At 48.6% G+C, this 19,709-nt stretch overlaps 4 protein-coding genes across 4 annotated transcripts; 1 reads left to right on the top strand and 3 right to left on the bottom strand.

The window, feature by feature from the left end:
* Positions 1–1,929: 1,929 nt before the first annotated feature.
* BP5553_02644 (Uncharacterized protein) lies at positions 1,930–3,777 on the bottom strand (the record flags this gene model as incomplete). Its single annotated transcript, XM_032011267.1, has 4 exons — positions 1,930–2,593; positions 2,642–2,930; positions 2,987–3,522; positions 3,587–3,777. 4 exons carry the CDS (start codon positions 3,775–3,777, stop codon positions 1,930–1,932), a joined length of 1,680 nt encoding a protein of 559 aa, XP_031870960.1.
* A 1,288-nt stretch (positions 3,778–5,065) lies between these two features.
* BP5553_02645 (Uncharacterized protein) lies at positions 5,066–7,395 on the bottom strand (the record flags this gene model as incomplete). Its single annotated transcript, XM_032011268.1, has 11 exons — positions 5,066–5,191; positions 5,297–5,340; positions 5,468–5,488; positions 5,688–5,728; positions 5,850–5,920; positions 6,060–6,303; positions 6,363–6,413; positions 6,692–6,870; positions 7,036–7,067; positions 7,131–7,180; positions 7,328–7,395. 11 exons carry the CDS (start codon positions 7,393–7,395, stop codon positions 5,066–5,068), a joined length of 927 nt encoding a protein of 308 aa, XP_031870961.1.
* A 1,707-nt stretch (positions 7,396–9,102) lies between these two features.
* BP5553_02646 (Uncharacterized protein) lies at positions 9,103–12,675 on the top strand (the record flags this gene model as incomplete). Its single annotated transcript, XM_032011269.1, has 1 exon — positions 9,103–12,675. The coding sequence occupies one exon, from the start codon at positions 9,103–9,105 to the stop codon at positions 12,673–12,675; it is 3,573 nt and encodes a 1,190-aa protein (XP_031870962.1).
* Positions 12,676–14,542: 1,867 nt separating this feature from the next.
* On the bottom strand, positions 14,543–19,160 carry BP5553_02647 (Oligoxyloglucan reducing end-specific cellobiohydrolase; the record flags this gene model as incomplete). Its single annotated transcript, XM_032011270.1, has 4 exons — positions 14,543–14,790; positions 14,841–15,190; positions 15,244–18,635; positions 18,693–19,160. The coding sequence occupies 4 exons, from the start codon at positions 19,158–19,160 to the stop codon at positions 14,543–14,545; spliced, it is 4,458 nt and encodes a 1,485-aa protein (XP_031870963.1).
* Positions 19,161–19,709: the final 549 nt, after the last annotated feature.

Consider the following 19,709-nt stretch of genomic DNA (forward strand, 5'->3'; position numbering starts at 1 on the left):
TGTAAATAAGAGGCTTTGGAGAAATCCAACGAAAGTGTGGTTTCTTATTGTGGAAGTAAAATGATGAGTAGCTATTGTCGATAAAGCAACTATTGAGGACAATCGATGTCTTTGTGTTATTCAAAACTTGCTCAAAAGTGAAAATAGAGAAGTGAACAAACAACCGCTTAAGGAGTGACTGTACTGGTGTAAAAAGAAGGTGAATTCCACAAGAAGAAAAGGGGGGACAAGAGGATATAAAATACTTATGCCTTTGTCTACTCATCTCAGCACTCGCGCGTTCCAGGCCGGACATGGTCCCGGGGGTCCTTTGAACATCGGAGATTCAGAACCAATTCCCCATCGCCAGCAACACAAGCCAAGTAGCTGTCCTTGCGACTCGACAGGCTTACCCCGGATGTGATCATGCCTGGGACAAAGTCAGCCTGAAGTGGCCGTGCAACACTAGTTGCCAGTTTAGGAGTTTGAAGGAAATGAAGTTCGCAAGATGCCAACGAGTGGCTCCAGAAGCATCAACGTTGGGCGAACTACCGCCACGCGTTTCTCGGAGTTAGAAGCCATATAGGCCTAGAATGTTTGACAGGACCAGGAGGCATAGCCACTCAGAGAGCCGTGTTTGGTGTTTTGAGGTTGAAGTCAAAAGGTGAGGTTCGGTCCTGGTGTTTGATGTTGCATTACACAGCTGGCTTGTCGCCTCGTAATTGGCTCTTGGGCTCTCGTGGCTTAAGCGAGCAACGATCCTGATAAGTTGAAACATCTCGAAACAAAGCAGCATGAAACGACCAAATATACTCCGGACAAACACCTGCCAGTTGCGATTCTCCACGTCCGAACAGGTGTCGAGACTCGACAGTTGCACTCATCACCTGCAGCTGTGGAAGTGGTCACAGTCGGCTTGGGCTCTGCGGTTTAAATGCTGTGAGCGATGGTACAGTTTGGGCGCTTCTAGATATTTGGGTGGTATATGATTTTCCTCCTCTGTTTCTTTTTGGAATTTATATTCCATCCAATCCCAATCCGAAGATGTGACTGCCTGAAGGTTCTCCAATGAGTGAAACATAAGCAAGCTTCAACCCGAATGAATTTGAGGTTGAAGTTAATAAGGTCGTTCAATATTTTCAATATCTGCATCCCCATAACGCCACTACTCGCGCCATCTACCCTGATGGTGTACCAGATAGTTCATCCCATCCCATCACCCTTCAGGATCTCCTCAGAGGCTAACTAGAAGTCGTCCCACTCCGGCGCCGAAGCCGAAGCAGGGCTTCCCCGTACCAATATCACCAACGTTATACCCTGTTCCGGACCGATTCAAGGTGGTGATAATAGTGATAAGGCATAAGCAACCCAATATGGAACGTGAGGAGATCTACGACAGTGCCTTCGGATACCGGAACGTTGGTGGACTGCCGACTGCGGACAGGCATCATGGCTGAAACTATCCAGGTCCTTCATCTGATGTTCTTAGAGGTTACTGCTTCACACCCTGGCAGTACAAGCTTACAACACTGCTAGATAGCACTTCATTCGGTACTTTGTCGAAGTCACCATTGGCATTTGTTCAGTTGCAGCAGAATACTCTTTTGAGGTTTTATTCGATCTATTTTCCCCCGAACCCCTCTAGCACAATACAACAAGATTTCAAACACCACATATGACATGCCCATCCTACCGCTATGAACATTAGTACATTACTAATTAGCTTTCATCATATGGTACATGCTATTCCTCTAAAAGACTCCAGGGCCCGCAGATATGTCCACTATATGCAGTACAGAACAGAATGGTAAACGGGAAGGCAAATTGCCATCCAAGCGATTCAAACCCGCAAGGTATTCCAGATACAATCACCCCGTCAACCCAACAGCAGTGTTGGAGAGATGCAAAGAAATAGCAGAAACTCTGCTGGTAACGAAAACTGATTCCACCTCATAGCCTGACTTTTTGCCCAGTAAGCTTGAACCAAGCTACTGCAACCAATTCCTCCTTGAACAGTTCCCAGGGATTGCGGTTGAGGTAGTTGCTCAGCTCACGATAGTTGTACATCTCACCCCAGCAATCACGTCCCCATTCACATCCCGCCATGTTGACGGCGAAGTCTCGATCCTTCTCATTGTAATGGATGCGTGTGTCGTTGCCATTCTCCGAGCATGCTCCGGGAGGGAAACTGTTGATCATACGCTGGGGGATGAATGCTGTTTGCGGCCGGACCCAGGGTTGGTTTGTGTAGAGATACTCAAGCGCATCCTGCTCTTTGTGCTCCCACTCCATGTGTTTCTGTTCGTACATAACTGGATCCCACCATATGTCAAGAAGCCGGTCGGTCCAAGCACCGCGCTTTATGAAAAATGAACCCAGGTTGAACCCGCCACAATCTTGTGGAACGATTAAGCTTATCGATCCAGGCTTGCCGTCGCCAACTGGGCTTGCAGACACGGGGTCCAGGTGATCAGACGGGAAAGGATGGGTTATGTTGAGAGGGTTGTAGTCGTTGATATCGCGGTAGGTGTTCTTCGAGAGGTCGTTGAAGATATGGGACTGGAGGGAGTATGATGGCTCCATGACGAACGTATTGAGATCTAACCACCAGAACCTATGATTGTTAGCATACTGTTTATGTGCGGCGCACCGGCGACCTTACCAATCAGCATCTGGGTATTTCCTCAAACAATTTCGGATTGTGTCAACTTTCTCCCAGCTCTCTCTCCACTCGTGCGCATATCGCTTCTTTGTGCTCATGTCTACGATTTCCAGCTCGTAGCCCCATCGGTTGGCATACTTTCGTTTATTTCGTACGCTGTCGCGCTCTATCGCCCACTCCCGAGGACCCTTCCACTCCATCACACCACCTCCTTGATTTGCCGCAAGTATAATGACGAACTTCTTCCCTCCTCCGAGATGTTTCGCTCTTCGCCAGTAGTAATGTAGAGCTAAATGTTCAGTAAGCTTAGGTCTGGCATGAAACGGCAATCGAAGGAATACTCACGCGTTGTGTAAAAGAGAATGATCATGAGGATCACTCCAAGAACTGCAAGAATCCGTAACCTCATCTTCCTGCTCACCCTGCTAGCCATAATTCTTAACTTTCCCAATCTGCTCCCATCTCTCGGCATCCACCGGCCGCGCCCAAGCTTCTCCTTTTCAGCAAAACTCCTTTCTGGTCCCATGTTGAACCTGGGTAAGCTACTCGATAGGGTCCTCATGTGTCGATTGAAGAATCCTTTGTTCTGGGTCGAGAATGATGGGTAGCCACCATGGACACCCTCGCTCTTGGCTTTCGCGGACTCCCAGGTCACGGAGCTCCCGTTTACACCTTGATAGCTTTTCCCAGAACTACTCGAGCCCGTCTCCCCATAATGGCTAGTTAGGCCCGGGCTTGCCCATCCACCTCCTGGTTTAGGTGACGGACTGCGCGATAACGATGCCGGCATACTTGGGGTTCCAGGAATAGGGGGAAGGATTTGTCTGGTGCGCGAAGGTGAGGACTCCGTATCGATTCCCGACGCTTCTTGTATGTTCACGCTGGGGGGAGGAGGGTTTGTAGTCGTTGCGACAGAGGATCGTCGCCGCCGATGGGAAAACGAACCCCCCACAGACGAAAACGGGGAGGTCTTGGAGGGCGCCAGGACGAGAACGGAGGACCAGAAGGGCACTTGGCCAATCTGGTGTGGCGGTGATGAGAGATTGTACGCGAATGCTAGGAGGGGTTGAAGGCCGTCGGGAGCGCGGCGACTCGTAGCAATCGGTATTTAGTATTGACCGTGTCCTCTCTTTCATGAACCCACGAGACGGCGTCAGCTGCTCGATGTTTAGTGCAGCAAAAGTGGTTTGTGTTGGTGGAACCGCAAACGGTCGCAAACGGTCGCAAACGGAGTACGAGAGTACCAAGAAACCGGCCAGAAAAGATTAGCGACGTGGCGTGCCGTCCAAGTAACTCCACCAAATCTCGTATACAGCAGAGAGGTAATACGAGATAAGCCCTAATAGACGTGCAGTGCTCTGTTCAATTGCATCAACACGAGGACGATCAAACGGCGGTGGTCCGATGTACGAGTGTACGTGGTTGAAAGACTTAAATAGCGGGAAGTTGACGTGATATTGCCATTAAAGGAGACTGAATTTCGTACTTTGTAAAGGGGCGATGTGCGGCTGACAAGCACGAAAATAGGGACGAGACAGAGCGACAGGGGCCGCCAGGAGAGTAATGTTTTAGACGAGTATAAAAGGAAAAGAATCCTTGGCAAATGATAGCACAGGTCATCGTAATCTTATTATTAGGATCTGCTCTCAATTTCAACATTAACCTGGCGGGTATTGGCTTGGGATCTTTTCACGCTTTGACCAGTCCTCTGCTTATCCTTATCTGCTGAGTCAGTTCTTCTTCCCCCTATTCAAGGTGCCCACGTGGGTGATGGTTAGTCTTGATTATTTAACAATTACAAGGTTTTTTCTCTATCTTTATTTTGTTTACAATTACTCTGGCGTTAATTAACAAACTATATATTTATAACTAGGGCACTCGAGACATTTTAGAGGATCTAGAGGCAGCAAAGGCCGAATAGGGGTCGAACGAGAGAGGGGTGGTGATAAGGTACGTAGGTACATGTACGCTGTTGCAAACAGCGATAAGAGCAAAAAGTGGACCGTTCCGGTACTTGACATCTGAAACAAGCATCTTTAATTAACCTCCACGTTCGCTCCCAACAGCCTCGCCGCCCATCACGCTACTGTATGCACACGGATATTTATTCTTGGCCTGTGAGCATGGAATTCTTTCATTTGTACAGTACAATCCATGCCCGCTACTTTCATAGACATTTGTAGTAAAGGCCACGCCATATGCTTTATTCTTTCCGATATCACAAGACTGACGATGGGACACCTAGCAAGAAACCCCCGCTCCCTCCCCTAATTACACGATCATGGGAGATGGAAGCGAGAACAACTATTGCAAATAGGACCCATTCTTTTAACCCGTTCTTAGCGATCCCCGATTCTAGATATCCCAGCTTCTAGATATCCCAGTTTCTAGATATCCCAGCTTCTGGGCTATTTCCCCTGCTGCTTAGTCCTCTAAGCTCTTCAGCGCCTCCTCCAGGGTTCTTCCCGACAACAGTTCGTACACTTCCATATAGCGTGACTTTGTCTTCTCTACGATTTCGGGAGGGATTTGTACGTCTTGCTTTCCCTTCTATATTAAGCTATTAGTATCTCATCAAAAGTCGTCCCTGGGGGTTGAGGGGGCGTATTCTCCTAGGCTCAAGTCATTGGGAAGCAGCCAATATCTTATACATACCAGACCGTTCGACGTTAACCAGTTCCTAAGCACCTGCTTGTCGACTATTATCCGTTAGTATTCTCTGCCGGAACCTCAACTTCTAGTTCTTGGATTCTTCTCCAAGACATCTCGCTAGCATATGGTGAGGGTGGGAGATTCGAGAGGGAATAGGATGGAAGTGGAACATACAGGAGTCCTGCTCGCGTCCGACTGTGAGTTATGTCAGCGATTCTGTAATACCGAATTAAAGTGATGGAGAAGATCAAGGGTAGCTTAGGTGATAATATTCGTGCTTCAGATTCCTCATCGGTTTCGTAGAAAATAGGGGCTCATCGCGGGGAATGTCTGCAAGTGGCAAACGGGCCAAACAGGGAACGAGACATGGATACAGGTACACAAAAGCACATACCTTGGTAGTCGGCTTTGCTCCAGAAGCGCGAAGAGTCGGGCCTTGACGTCCTCATGTCAGTATTTCAAGCAAACAGAGAAACCCGGGGTCATATTCGAAAGAGAGTCTCCCATCATGTCCCTAACTTGGAGCTAGAAGGGAGGTGTTGAAGGGGAAACGCACGTGAGAACCTCGTCCACAAGGTAGATCTCGTCGGTTTCTTCATCTAAACCAAACTCGAACTTGGTATCTGCCTGCAGTGCATAATGTCAGTGGTTTCCTCACTCTTTAACTAAAGGTTTGTTCTAGGGCTAGGCGGTTCTCGCCCTGTCCAGAACTCCCGAGAGCTAGATATATTGGGATAAATCATGATAGGGGGGAGAGGGAACTAACTATGATTATACCGCATGCTTCTGCGTGGGCGGCCCCTGCTTTGTAGCATGCGAGCGCCAAATCCTCAATGCGTGAGGCATACTTATCGCCCACAATCGTCTTCGCCTGATCTGGGGAGATGTTGACATCCTTCTCTCCGAGCTCTGCCTTGGTGGATGGCGTGTATATGGGCTGAGGAAGCTGTTGGCAGTGCGAGAGTCCCGCAGGTTGGGGGAGGCCATGAATACTCTGGCTCTTCTGGTACCTATACAAATAAGTTAGAAGGCTAGCGGTCAATTCTATTGAAGACGGGAAGACACTGACTCTAACCATGCACTCCCCGTAACATAGCCGCGTACTGCTCCGCTAGTCAGACTATCTTCCGAGATAATATTTTTTGTTGTCGGGAGGAGTCAGGGTATGTTCAGAGGGGGTTTAAATAAGGTACTTGCCGATCGCCTCAATTGGAAAGATTTTCAGACGACTGCCGAATTCAGATGTCAGCATTCCCTTAAAGTTATCATCACTAGATTGCTATGTATAGTGAAAAATAGTCTGGTCGTCAACAGGCCAGGTCAGGGGGGGGCTTCTGCTCAAAGACTTGCTCTACAGATACGGGTAAAAGGGGTTATATCAAACTTGGGAGGTCATACCGAACAGTCATCGAGCGCCCGCGAAGCATGCGTCGCTCCTCAGGAGTGACTATACCAGGCGCTGGCGGTGGGGTGAGGCTGAGAAAATGATGCTTCAAGCCTGGAATCCTGGATGTGAGCACCTCGAACCATTTTGCAGAGAGCAGCGTCAAGATAAGTCCCTTCGAGGATATGCCGTTCTGCCATGGTGCATGTTAGCATCTCTACAAAAGGAATGCTCTGGAGAATATGAAATTGAACACGAGGGCTTCCAGGTTCACGAGACGATGGTTAGGAGTCTCGGACCAAGGCTGATTCCCGAGATTGACCTAGAAAATCACCCCTGAGTCGGTAAAATGGCTAACCTTGAGAATGACGTCGTATGCGCTTATACGATCTATGAACCATGAGATTTATATTTTGATAAAGACATGGAAAGTAGTTTGTGAAGAAGACATACCTGAAGTGACGAAGAGAAGTGTGCGATTATCTGGGAGGGCGAAAAGGTCCCTGCCACATTTTATATGTCAGAATATCCCCAAGTTCATTATAAAGAGGTGGTAAATTGTGACGAGGAGTCATATAGGGCAGATTTTCCTTATCTGGCCAAGGGAAAACATAGCGGAAGGGACGGGTTCAGACACGCAGATTCCATACCTGACTTTGCCCTGGGACAGCCGGGGAAGAGAGGGGAGGGAGATTGTGGTGAGGGCCTCGGATGACATCTTGGTTAATGTGGTTTGGTGTGATGTTCAAGGAACGAACGGTTTTTTTGTTGGAATCCCCACCCCTGCACCAGGTCACTTATAAGTTAACTAGCGTTCAAGGCTTCGAGTTATTGCTGGAGGACGCACAAACACACTGTATTCTGCCGACAATACTTATTACTTGCAATAAAATAATTAGTCAAAATAGACCTTCGAAAATACATTAAATCCGTGCATTTTACCACTTCTCCGTTTCCTGAAATGGTCAAGTCATGGCAATGCCATCATGTTATCTCGTCAATCAGACGCTAAGGTAGCCAGAGAATTACTCCGTATCCACACTCCGTACACCTATTTGATATACACCCCTAGGTTCACAAACTTCTCTGGCTTGCTTTATTCTAGCGGTGCGCTGTCATTGGCTTAGGAGTTAAAAAAGCCTACTTGATCTTAAAAATACCTCAGAATGGAGCGAGTATCCCAGAGCAAACTCAAATCGGAGCCTGATTTGTGAGATACACATCACGTGCGTAATTGTTTTTGCTTCTCACGTGATCTCCGACGGTGGCCCGAGCCAACAGTGATGTCGACGACTTCAAGAGGCTTGAAATATAATGTACGGTATTGAAGGCTTGCATTGCATAGATGTGTTGAGCCGGGAAACATTCAGATAATACTACTACCGACGTAACTCAGCTTGGCTTCCTCTCATGCCGCAACATGTCTCAGCCTCTCAGGGGAGGGATCTACGCTAGCCCAGTCCGTCGTTATGCCAGCGGTGAGATGGCAGAATCCTCCAAGATGTCGTCTTCCTATAATACCGCGTAGATCGGACAACAACAAAGCTAATAAATGATGGATTCTAACCCTCGCGCGATGGCGAACGAGTCAACGGATGCTTTCGGCCTTTTGACAAGGCGGCAGGTTTGCCTTCCATCCGGGCGCTCGTTTCCGCTTGCCAATGGTTCGACGTGATGAATTCCGAATCCATTGGCCGAGCCGACTTCGAAGCGCCCGCCAATACATTGGCTGCATTCATCTTGATGGGCGCGTAGATGCTACATCCTCCAGCGAACGGCGACGACGACAGGCTCGATCAGTACATCGAATGTCACCCGTCTGCGACTGTTGTCGAATGAGAATCCCCCTTCTCATACTAGGCTAGGTATACGACGTGGAATCTACAGCGTTCTGGGTCCACAGCAGGGCAAGGTCACGCAAGTCTTCGTGGCTTCGCGGTCATGACCGGATGGCCATGAATCCTGTTTCATTCGCGTCGTTGAATCTTCTTTCATACCTCTCTCTCTCTCTCCGTCTTTGTCACAGGTTTCTCTGGGTTGAATGTATCCGATTCACTGTCATTATCTTTGTTGTTGTTCGTTTAATAACTTATTGTTCATTCTTACTATTGTCTCCAGCACAATACTCCCCGCCTCTCAATAGACAATACCTTTTCTTTATCAGCACAAACAATGCTTTCAGCGTATTATTTTCAATTTCGAACTTATCGTTAGCCTTTTGAATCCTCCGGTCATTCCTTCCACAAACAAAATCGCAAACCTACGGTCTCGAAATCCGAATATCGAAAGAATCTACCTCGCCAACACGATCCGCATTCGCCCCAACTACAACAACTCTGAAGATCCTCAAAATATCTATTAGGTCGGAAGGCCTCAATTTTATTCCAGGCTTAATCGATAATCGCGAGAATCAAACGCTCTAAACATGTTTACAACAACCGGCACCGCCGCCAAGCCAGATCCTTCCAAAAACGACCCTTCGACAGGCTCGGGAGCAAATCCCTTCGACTCACCTTTTGATGGCGATGATGATGCTTATGGATGGTGGGACGAAGAGGAAGCTCCTGGAAGAGGTACCTCCAAAGCTGACAAGGCACCGCGGGTCACGCAATGGCCGAAGCTCCGTGAAGGTACTGGTGCAGGATACAGTACTAAAACCCTAAATCGGAACGGGACTCGAAAATCAGACAGGAGATATTCTGTTAGCAAGCCGCACCGGCTCAAATCTCGAGCGAGACAGAAGAAGCAAAATGCGAATGCAGGAATAACGCTCGTGACCGACTTTTCCTCCAGACAAAAACCAATCCCGCCACCGGTGCAGTTGCAGCCCGTTAGATCGGCACCTGAGAATGGCTGCTTCGTTGATCTGGCTGCGCTTCAAGCATTGAATGGCGAATCAACACAGGCATCTGGTGGGTTTTGGAGGTTCGTGAAAACCAAGGCGGACGCGAGAGCTCCAAATGCGGCGCCTGCTGTGCCAGGCAATGCTCCTAATATCACCACCTCTGGCCCTTCTCAGGGGGTTCCCAAGACTGCCATACCCTCGAGACGAAGAGCGTCAACTCTTTTGAATACTCCAATTGACCCTCGCGCGGATTTATCACCAAGCGACCGCCCCATAGTCATCGGTCTATCCATCCCCTCTAGTGATGTTTCTGTGCATACATTAAGCCCGCAAACTGCTTCATCTGAAACGTCCAAAATAATAAGAAGTTACGAACGTCGAGTCCCCAGCAGCCAGCCTCCAGAAACTCCCACCATCGTTATTACACCTGCCCAGGAAGGTTCCTCTTGGTCACCATTCGATCAGGGCACCACTTATTCATCTCAGAACCATCCTTCTACCGATGGGGCATTGAACAGCAAGAATGTGCCTCCAGTTCCAAAAGTGCCGGTGTATGTTCTTAGAGAAGAGCAGCAGAGGCTAGCTGCCCAGAAGAGCTACTTCTCGCCGGACTCAGATGATGGTACGGTATGGGAAGATGTATATCCATCAAGTGGCTCCTCCTCCCGCGTAGTCTCATCGGGTACCATCTTCGAGGAGGATATAAGTCCTATATTAGCGAGGACAGCACGGGCGGTATCAGTATCTGGGGGACGAAGCGCAGGCAAGCATGCAAGCATCAGTACTGTTGGCACCAGCCGACGCTCAGGATGGTGGAATTATATTACCACTCCATTTTTGACCCGATCAAATACCTTTGCGACACGAGAAGTTGAAAACCAGCAACCTCCAGTTCTTCCTAGTCTTGCAATTGCTGCTGCAAAAATACAGGATGCTGACAGGGCTGACAAGTCGTGGGAGAAGCAATTCTCCCCGCTGACACCGGCAACATCAACAACCATACAGTCTGACTCCTGGTGGGATGTTGAGTCAAAGGATTCGAAACCTGTAACGCACTCTCCAGTACATTCAGATACTCGGCATAAAGTCCAAGCGTCCACAGCTACAGTACCGTTCATTCTTTCAGAACGCATTCTCTCAGAAGATCCGCCTCACAACGTCGTGGATTCTACTTCCAGAGGAGCCCATTCTACCTCAACTGAGAGTGCTCACTCCAACAGTAGAGTAGCGGCCTCGCTTGATGACTCAAATATGAGCGGCCTCCAAAGCAACAATCAGTATTCACAGCCACAAAGAGAAGATCTCCACCATGCGTCCAACACCACCCTATCTACTAGGAGACAACCCGAAGAGCCTGCTCCGGTTGCAGTTGTGCAGCCTCCTCAGCCCACCTTTACGCATACTCAAAGAAGCCAGTCTCCATCGGAAGTTCCACCACCACCACCATACTCACCATCGCCACCTCGCATCCCGAGATACCGGGCAGTCTTCCCGCCCGGGCATGCTCTCAATATCGAGCATCCTGCCTCTCCAGGACCTGTCACACCTGGGATGCAACAAGCCATGGCATCTTCGGGAGCTATTCCAATGGCAAATGTGCCCCTGACGCCTCCTGCTCGAGGACCGATAAACTTAAACTCGTCATATGCCGAACTACCACCCAGACAGAATGGAGTATATTTCGCCCCGCCCCCATTACAACCAGTATCCAGCAAGGCCCGTAAAGCGGAAGCCAAGCGTAGGCGACAAGAAAAGGAAGATGCGCTTGCTCATAAAGCTGGAGGCTTATATCGAGGCCGTGGCTGCATTCCCAAAGAAGGTTGTTATGGGCGTAAAGGAGCGGAAGGCCGCAAGAGACGTCGATGGTATCTGGGACTGGGCATCGGCCTTCTACTGATGATAATTTTGATTGTGACTCTGGCACTCACTCTTCATCGGAAACCAAACTCATCTGTCCAGCCCTCTCAGTGGCTAAATTTGACAGGCTTCCCCCCAATATTTGTGGGGCTTTCAACAATAGTTGCACCAGAAAATATTGTGTCAAACACTGGGTGTGTTTTCCCAGCGACCCAATGGAGTTGCAAGTTGCCCAAAGAGCTTCAGGCATCAGTCAAGCCTAAGCAACCCAGCCAGCCGAACTTTCTCTTACAGATCCAATGGGATAACAGCAGCTCAGCCAATACTACCTTTGCTAATGTTACGGGAAACCCAAACCTTGTCACTCGCGCAGCTGGTGGCAGCGCCGTATCTGCAGGTCAATTCATCAAACACCTAGTTCTCCGAGCGAAACAGGCGGTAACATTTGCACCTTCGCCACAACCACCCTCTTTCGCCGACGAGTTCTTTCTAGGCAACACAACAGACGGTGTTGTTTCGGACCAGAAAGCTGGGGAACCTACGCCGTTTTATATAACATTACTATCCACAGACTTATCTAACCATACCAAGAGGGGTCTCCCCGAACAACACCAGTTAATGGCTAGGGATTCGGATCCGTTTCCGGACGTCTCATCTATTATCCCGGCACCCAGCCTCAGCTCGGATGGTACAGCTGCACCGGCCAATCTTTTGCCTCTCCCAACTCAGCAGCCTATTCGACTCTATGACCGTGGACTCCCATCGGAACGTTATAGTTTCTACACCTACTTCGATCGATCGATCTTTCTCAAATCTCTCGATCCGCTAAACAGTACAAATTCCGAGAGCGGGGCAGTTCCTGATGATGAGAATGGAGGAGCTCCTGAGAACGCAGCAGGCTTTAGGTGCACCTGGGCGCAAACTAGATTTATGGTTCAGATATGGACCCGTATGAATACCACAGCTCAGCTTCTCAACCGCACCCGCTCAGCTTCAGAAGATCCGGCAGCGGACTTCGAGCAACCGGGTTCATTTCCTTATCCTGTCACGATCACTACAGATCGTCACGGTGGTGATCCAGCCAGGAAGATGCTATATTGCTATAGCCTCGACAGCCGAGAGCGTCCTATTTCCACAAGCGGCAAGATCATGGCAGAGAATAGATCATTTGGAGGAGTTCCCATCAATCCCGCCGCTCTGCTCTTCTCCAACTCTTCGGATCCTTCCCTGGGTGGCTTCGATGGCGGAGCTGGAGGATGCAGTTGTCAGTGGAGCAACTTCCAGGGCCTGGCCTGATATTAGTTAAATTGAATGTTTTCGCATTTGCATTACATGGATGGAGTTTAGCATAATGGATGGGGCATTAACATTACATACGTAGAATATTACATAATTCATAGAACGAAACTAAGTGTATAACAATTACGAATTCACCCATATACTCAAAAGTGGTGGAGTAAAGTGGTTGACTGAGGATGTTGATAGCCCCCTGTCGAGGATGTGCCTAGCGCGCGGCTACACCCGGCAACAGGCACCTTCTCGTTTGCTATTGACTGTTGACAAACATTATATCGATTCTACCTACCTAGTCACTCCTTGACTCGATCTAGACGAAGCCTCGAGCTCCTATCCCCTTATCTAGGCATTTTGGCGCTCTTTTTAAAGCCAAGTAAAACAAATCCAAATGGCCGTTGCCATCTAGTTCTCCCCTCCAATAAAACCCAACAAACCAACCCAACCATGCCCTCCATCGCCCAAGCACCCCTCTCCCCGTTGAATGGACGCAAGAGAAGACGAGATGATGGTATGCAGGTGAAGATATCTAGGTATATTTACTTCCTCCCTCTTGACTAGTTCAAACCCTTGGGCGTAGAGACTGATAGATGCTGTGTCAAGCAGTCCACACATCCGCCACCACAACATCAACACACAACTCAACGAATCAACAACGCCCCGCGATGAGAACCTACCCATACCGATACCCCAGCCGATAGAACGAAAATACATATCCCCGAAGTCGTCGTTCAAGCGGAGTAGTATACATGATAGCAAAAGACAGCGGACAGCAACTGTTTTTCCCGATCTTTATCCCACGCCCCCCAACACCACGAGGATTTTTCCGACAGAAGACCAGAACCCCCGGTATTCACTACAGGAACCCGTGAAGAAACCAATCGATCTCTCGCCCTGCCATATATGCCGCCGGAAGCCTACCGTGAAATCGGAATTGGATGCGTTTGCTACATGTGAGGGCTGTGCGAGAAGGGCGTGCTATGTCTGTATTCGGGAGTGCCTAGGGTCTGCTGCTGCCGCAGCTACTGTGGCAGATGTAGAGATGGGCGATGATGGGGATTGGAATGCAGAGGGAACGGGACAGGACGAAATAAGAGGGGTAGAGAGGGGTTGGGACTTGGACGATAGGAACGCGATGGGCCATAGAGGTATGGTGTGCAGCCGGTGTTGTGTGGAGAGGGGGACCGAAGGGGAAGTTTGGTGTCTGGGATGTTTAAGGGCTGAAGAAGGATGATTTGGAATGGAAATCAATCTGCAACAAACAACCAAGGTTGGATGGATCCGCTAGAGGATAACTATCGGATTACGGACGGAGGCAGCTTGGAACCCAACGAAACAGGGAATAAAGCTATCTATGCCTTCCGGGAAGATGTTTATGGAATTACTACTCATTATTCGATATACCCCTCCCTTTATTTATACAATTTTCGGAGAAGGAACGAGAACGAGAGGCCTTTATTATTGCGCCTTGCCAGATAATTTTATAGACAAAGAGCATTCCGAGAAATTAGATAATTTTTTTATGGAAATACATACAGTAACGTTTTAAAAACTAACTTTCAATATACTTTTCTGCTGCTGATGACGGAGCTCTCGCATATACCATCCGGAGCACATCCCCCCACTGGTAGTGACAAACGAAGCATAAAAGAAACCGAACCAAAAGTTCCGCCAGTTTTCTAGGCAAAGCTATACAGTACATGCAGTGTCCAGGTCTAACTTCACCAATCTCATAATCTAAGAGGCACACCAAACAAAAAAAATAGTTCAAGCCAGTGTTACAATTGGTATGTATCCATCAAAACATATATCGCGCTATCCATGCCAAACCCTCCGTCCAGAACTCCAAATCCGAGGTAGGTCAAGCAATCTAAACCTCCTCATCACTCTCATCACCTAAAAGCTCGCCCTCATCCTCATCAACAATCGCATAATCGCCTCTGCCTCTCGCAAAACTATCTCTCGTAGTAAATCTCCTCGAGCTGCCGCGGCCGATCGCACTGCTTGCAGAGCGCCAGAGACTGACGGCAAGGAGGGGAAGGGCCTGCACGACTGCAACAACGCCCGCAACGACCAGAACTGGGTATTTGATATAGGGTGCATCACTGTTGAAGGATGCTGATACATGATTAGTAAAAAATGCATGTTGAATTTGGGGGGAAACGTACATTGTTCACCCAGTCTGATCTGACCAAACTTAGAGCCCCAGTTACGCCACACCCAGTACCCAACCCCAGTGGCCACCACAATAGGAATTACCACCGCAAAGAAAATAGCTGCACCTGATGGGCCATGCTTCTCATGGAACGAGTCGCCGTGTCCCGGGCAAGGATGAGGGGTACTCTTATCCATTTCCGTGCCGCCTTGGCAGGTAGTAGTTGGGATGCGTCGGTAGCCTGTAGCGCTGTAATATTCAATCTGAGAAGGATCCGCCAAACAGGTGAGAGCGTGGTCAGGAGGGTCGACGCCGGGCACAAGCTTGCAAGAACCATCCTGTTGGCGTTCATAATTGAAATCACTGTTCAATTCGTTAGTTACAAGTCACTAAGTAAAGTCCATGGGAAAACTAACCATTCAAAATCGCGTCTTGTACAAGTACAGTTCCGAGCAATATCATGGAGACTTGGAATCATTCGCCCGTTGAAGCAGTTACTGGTCGGCTTCTTGCGGTGGTATTGCGAAATATGGCCGAACAGACACTCGCTGTCTTGTTTTGGATGCCGAGGTGTCCACAAATAATAATCCCCTTCGTCAACATCGTCCTCGTCTAGCTTGCACTGTTCGTTCGTAAGACCAGTGAAGTCGAGGTTGACAGTAACGAGTTCGCCATTCTTAGAGCCCCATATGAGGAAATTTCGGGAATTGTCACTTGGAACAGTCGTAAGATCTTTAATCTCAATTTCAGCATCCGAAAATTTGTATTCCTCCCACGTGTCGCCTTCGTCCAGGGAGTAATAAATGATGTTAGTCGAGCCCCCATCCTTAACGATCACGAGAATAGATCCTTGGTCGCCATATTCCCACATGTACTTTCCTTTCTTCACGGATTTCCATGTGATCCCACCGTCTGAGGTCATGAAAGTGTCGGCATCCTTGGTAAGGTATTCACCAACGCTGCCAGTGCCGAACATGAATGCGGTTGCGGAGGAGGATGAGTAGGTGTGAGCCTTGTTTTCTCGCTCGGTGTAACCATGTATGTTGAGAGAGCATTTATTGATGTCGCCCTTGCAATCAAACTTCTTCCCGTCGGTATCGACCTTCGGGGGAGATAGTAAATCCCATTCTGCGCCATCATTGTGCGTGATCATGGTCTTCGACTGCTTTCCCTCTTTCGCATAATTCTTGGAGTTGTAGTTCGCCACAACGTTAACCATAGCGACACCTTCGAGACCGAGGGTTTTCTCAAAGTCAACATAACCGACGGAGTCACGGTCCACAGCAGACAAGCTGAGTACGTATGAGGTGCCATTAGAGTTGCTCTTAATTATACTGCCGTACTCAAGACTTTTTTCGTTATTGACCGTTACGTGCAGAAATACTGAATGCGTGGAGCTATCAAGGACCGTATAGCCCTCTTGGTGAGGAACTTCAAATCCATGAGGGAAGTGCGCGGCTGCAAAAGTTGTTCCGTCCACGCTCGCGTTGACTCGGAGTGTTTGGTGAGCTTCGTCTTTTGTAGCAACAACAATGAACTCGGACATGGTCGCAAAATCGACCACATTCGTAAAATGAACTCGCGGCTCCTCGTCAAAGAAGTTGTCACTAGCAACTAGTTGCCACGGGTTGTCCACCTTTGTGTTCTTCTCCTTTTCACGAACTTCGCAATAAATCAACTTTTCGGGGTCCTTAGTCTCCTTCCCAATCTCACTAGGTGGGGTAAGGTAGAGCCTCTTGTCCTCTTTGATAAATTCGCATCTTCGAACATATCGTTGAAGGGTTTTCCATTCGTCGCCTCGATCTTTCGATATTGATGCAACGCTATGGCAGCCTTCCTTGCTGCTGCAGTCTTTAGCACCGGTCCAAATAATCCAATCTTTATGCTTCCAATGGAAATTCATGACAGGGTATCCCTCAATATTCGGCGGTTGGGGCGCCTTAAATGATCTAATATTCTCTCCACGCTCGGTAGAGTAGTATACTTTATTTGTTGGTGTCAGAAAGTACACCACATCCTTGAAGTGCTGGTGGGGATAGATTGCCGTTATTGCTTTATCCTTAAAGATCTGCTTCCAATTCTTGCCATGATCATGAGATATGAAGACGCCTTTCTCTGTGCGTACGAGAACTGTCTCATCGCTGCCAGTGCTAACATCGGTCCGCTCCAGGTACACCTTGTTTTTGAAATTGTTGCCGGGAAATACCTTTTGTGTGTTTTCAATTTTTCCGGAAGAGGGATTATGTTCGCCCCCAGTGTTCTTGCAGCTATGTTCCTGAAGGTCATCCCTCTGTGCGCCTGATGTCCTCTTGCAGGTGTTTCCAGGGATTAAACGCCAGCCAGAAGATCCAAGAAATGTTTCATCTGATCCTCCCTTGCAAGCGCCTTCGGGGAGAATTAAATTGCCATCTAGCTTGCACTCTTTACGATCAGAGGACCTAACAAAGTTGTAGTCACACTCGAAATCGTCTTCGGTACACTCGCAATTAGATGTTTCGGCCACTGGGTCTTCAAATTCATTCTTCATAAAGCAGTCGGCATCAGCCTTTCGTCGGTTATATGACTGCGTATGGCCCATCAGGCAGGTTGGCTCGTTGTCCTTATCAACCCTAGCACTCCATTTCTCGATGTCGTCGGCCGTACATTTGGCCTCGTGCATATCGTCGAAGTCAATTGCAATTATATAGCCAGCTGAATTCGCCTTTCCGTGAGGCTCGATTGCCTCGAGAAGGAATTTCAGACTTGTTGAGTCCAAAGTGGTGGTCAATTGGACTGGCTTGATCTTCTCCCCAATATCAACAGAGTTCCAATCTTTGCCGTGGTTCAAGGAGTATTGAAACTTGTCCGTAGGTTCATCTGCAATTGCCACGAGGATAGACCCTTGGTCACCAAATTCATACTTATGAGGCCCCTTCAAACCCTCGCGCCATGTCAAACCAGCATCGTCGGAAACATAAAGATTCCCTTTCTTATAGCTCGTAAGATCATCTCCGGTATTGCCGATACCCATAACAAGACCAGGGGCTGGGCTAGAGAAGACACGACCAGAATTCGACAGATCAGTGACTGAATGGAGATGAAGATCTTTCTTGTCACAGGTCAACCCCTGGAACGTCCTGCCATCATCGAAACTGATTTGGGACTTGATTTTCTTGGCTTTGCGGGACTTCTCGACCTCTTCGAAGTTCTCGACAACATTTACCAAAACAATGCCCTGTATCCCTGAGATCTTCTCGAAATCCACCATACCCCATTCGTTTCTATTCGTGTGCTCAATATTGCGTTGGAAGTAGGTTCCATTGGAATTACTGCTGAATAAGACTCCCATTGGGTTCACAGGGCTGCCGGACATAACATCAACTTGGATGCTATAGTTTGTCGATTCCAGAATCGTATACGCAGCTTCTGTCAGCTTGTGGTCGTGCGGAAAAACAGCACGATGCCATCGGATCGTATCATCAGAGATATATAAAGCCATCTCATCAGTCCCATCTGCGGATGCTGCAACAACCAGGTACTTTGTGACAATAGCCATATTCACAATGCCCTTAACCGTCCGTCCAGCTTCTAGCTTTGGCTCGAATTCCTGCAAGCCGTCGCCCGATGCGAAGAAATTATCCGAGATGAGGAGTCGATAGTCCTTGGGCCATGGAGAAAACCGACCCTTAGCCACGCAGATGATCCTATTTGCATCCATGTCCTTATTTCCGGTTGTAAATAGCGGTGATGACTTAGCCCAATGACAGTTAGTGACATCCGACCGCAAGAACTTGGTATCCTTCGAAAACCCATTCGTAGTGTACATAGCCTGGAAGAAGTCAGTGAACAGTTCCCGTGCCGCAGCTGAGTATACAGGCAATCATACCAGTTCCTCGCAGAATATGCCACTGCAATCCATCCCGTTGAAGATAATCCTATCCGGATCCCCAGCATGGAACACCAAAGCCTCTCCGCGAGGCCGCAACATGGTGGCCGGCGCATCCGTATGGAACTTCTCCCAGGTTGTGCCCCGATCGCTGGTCCTCCAATGATTCTTCCCCTCCATGATAATATACGCCCTCTTGTTATCAAGTGGATGCATCACCAGCTCGTATAGCTTCCCCTTTGGAACGCCCTCCACCATGTTCCAGGACTCGCCCGCGTCGTCTGATCGGTAGACATTGTGGTCAACGCTATCCTCCAATAGCAGCACATCGGAATCATCGAAGTAGTTCAAATTCCTAGGTATGAAATCGTCGAATTTCGTAATCTTAACTGAAGGAGCATCTTTCTTGCCTGACACAGACAGGCAGAGGATGCTGGACACGAAAAGGCTTCGCCACTGCAGCCTCATGATCGCGTGGTCGCCGGACGAAATCGCATTAAAGTCGGGTGGTAATCATCGGTAGTTGGTCTGAGGGATTGACAAAGAGCAACTTCAAGGTCGAGATTGAAATAGAGAAGAATAGGGTGGCGGACGGTCTGCGGAAAGAGAAATGTCTAGCAGCTTACTTGGCTTCTTTGATGGGTCTGATGTTGGCGTATCGTCAGCTCTGGAACTGTTTTGGTCGGAGCCTCAGCCACACCCGCAGGGGTTTCGCCAACAGACGCTTGGCCGCTGGCGGCCATATTTGGGGGCCAATCCCCGGTTAGTCCATTTGGCGTACGAAAGCAATCTTGGAATTAAGAACCAACTTATTCACCTAGGTAGCCAGATGCACGCTATTAGGACTGTAACAGAAGGGGGGAGGGGGGAGGGGGGGAGTGTATCTGGAATATATTAGAATAGAAAAGTACGGTACGCCACGCTACGGATTTTGAGTTAATCTTTCGATTAAGGGTCCATTCTAAGGAGGACCTGAATATATGAGGTATGTATATAATATACTCGAGATAAATGGTA

Source organism: Venustampulla echinocandica, assembly GCF_003357145.1.
Source record: "Venustampulla echinocandica strain BP 5553 chromosome Unknown scaffold_1, whole genome shotgun sequence".
Classification (NCBI taxonomy): domain Eukaryota; kingdom Fungi; phylum Ascomycota; class Leotiomycetes; order Helotiales; family Pleuroascaceae; genus Venustampulla; species Venustampulla echinocandica.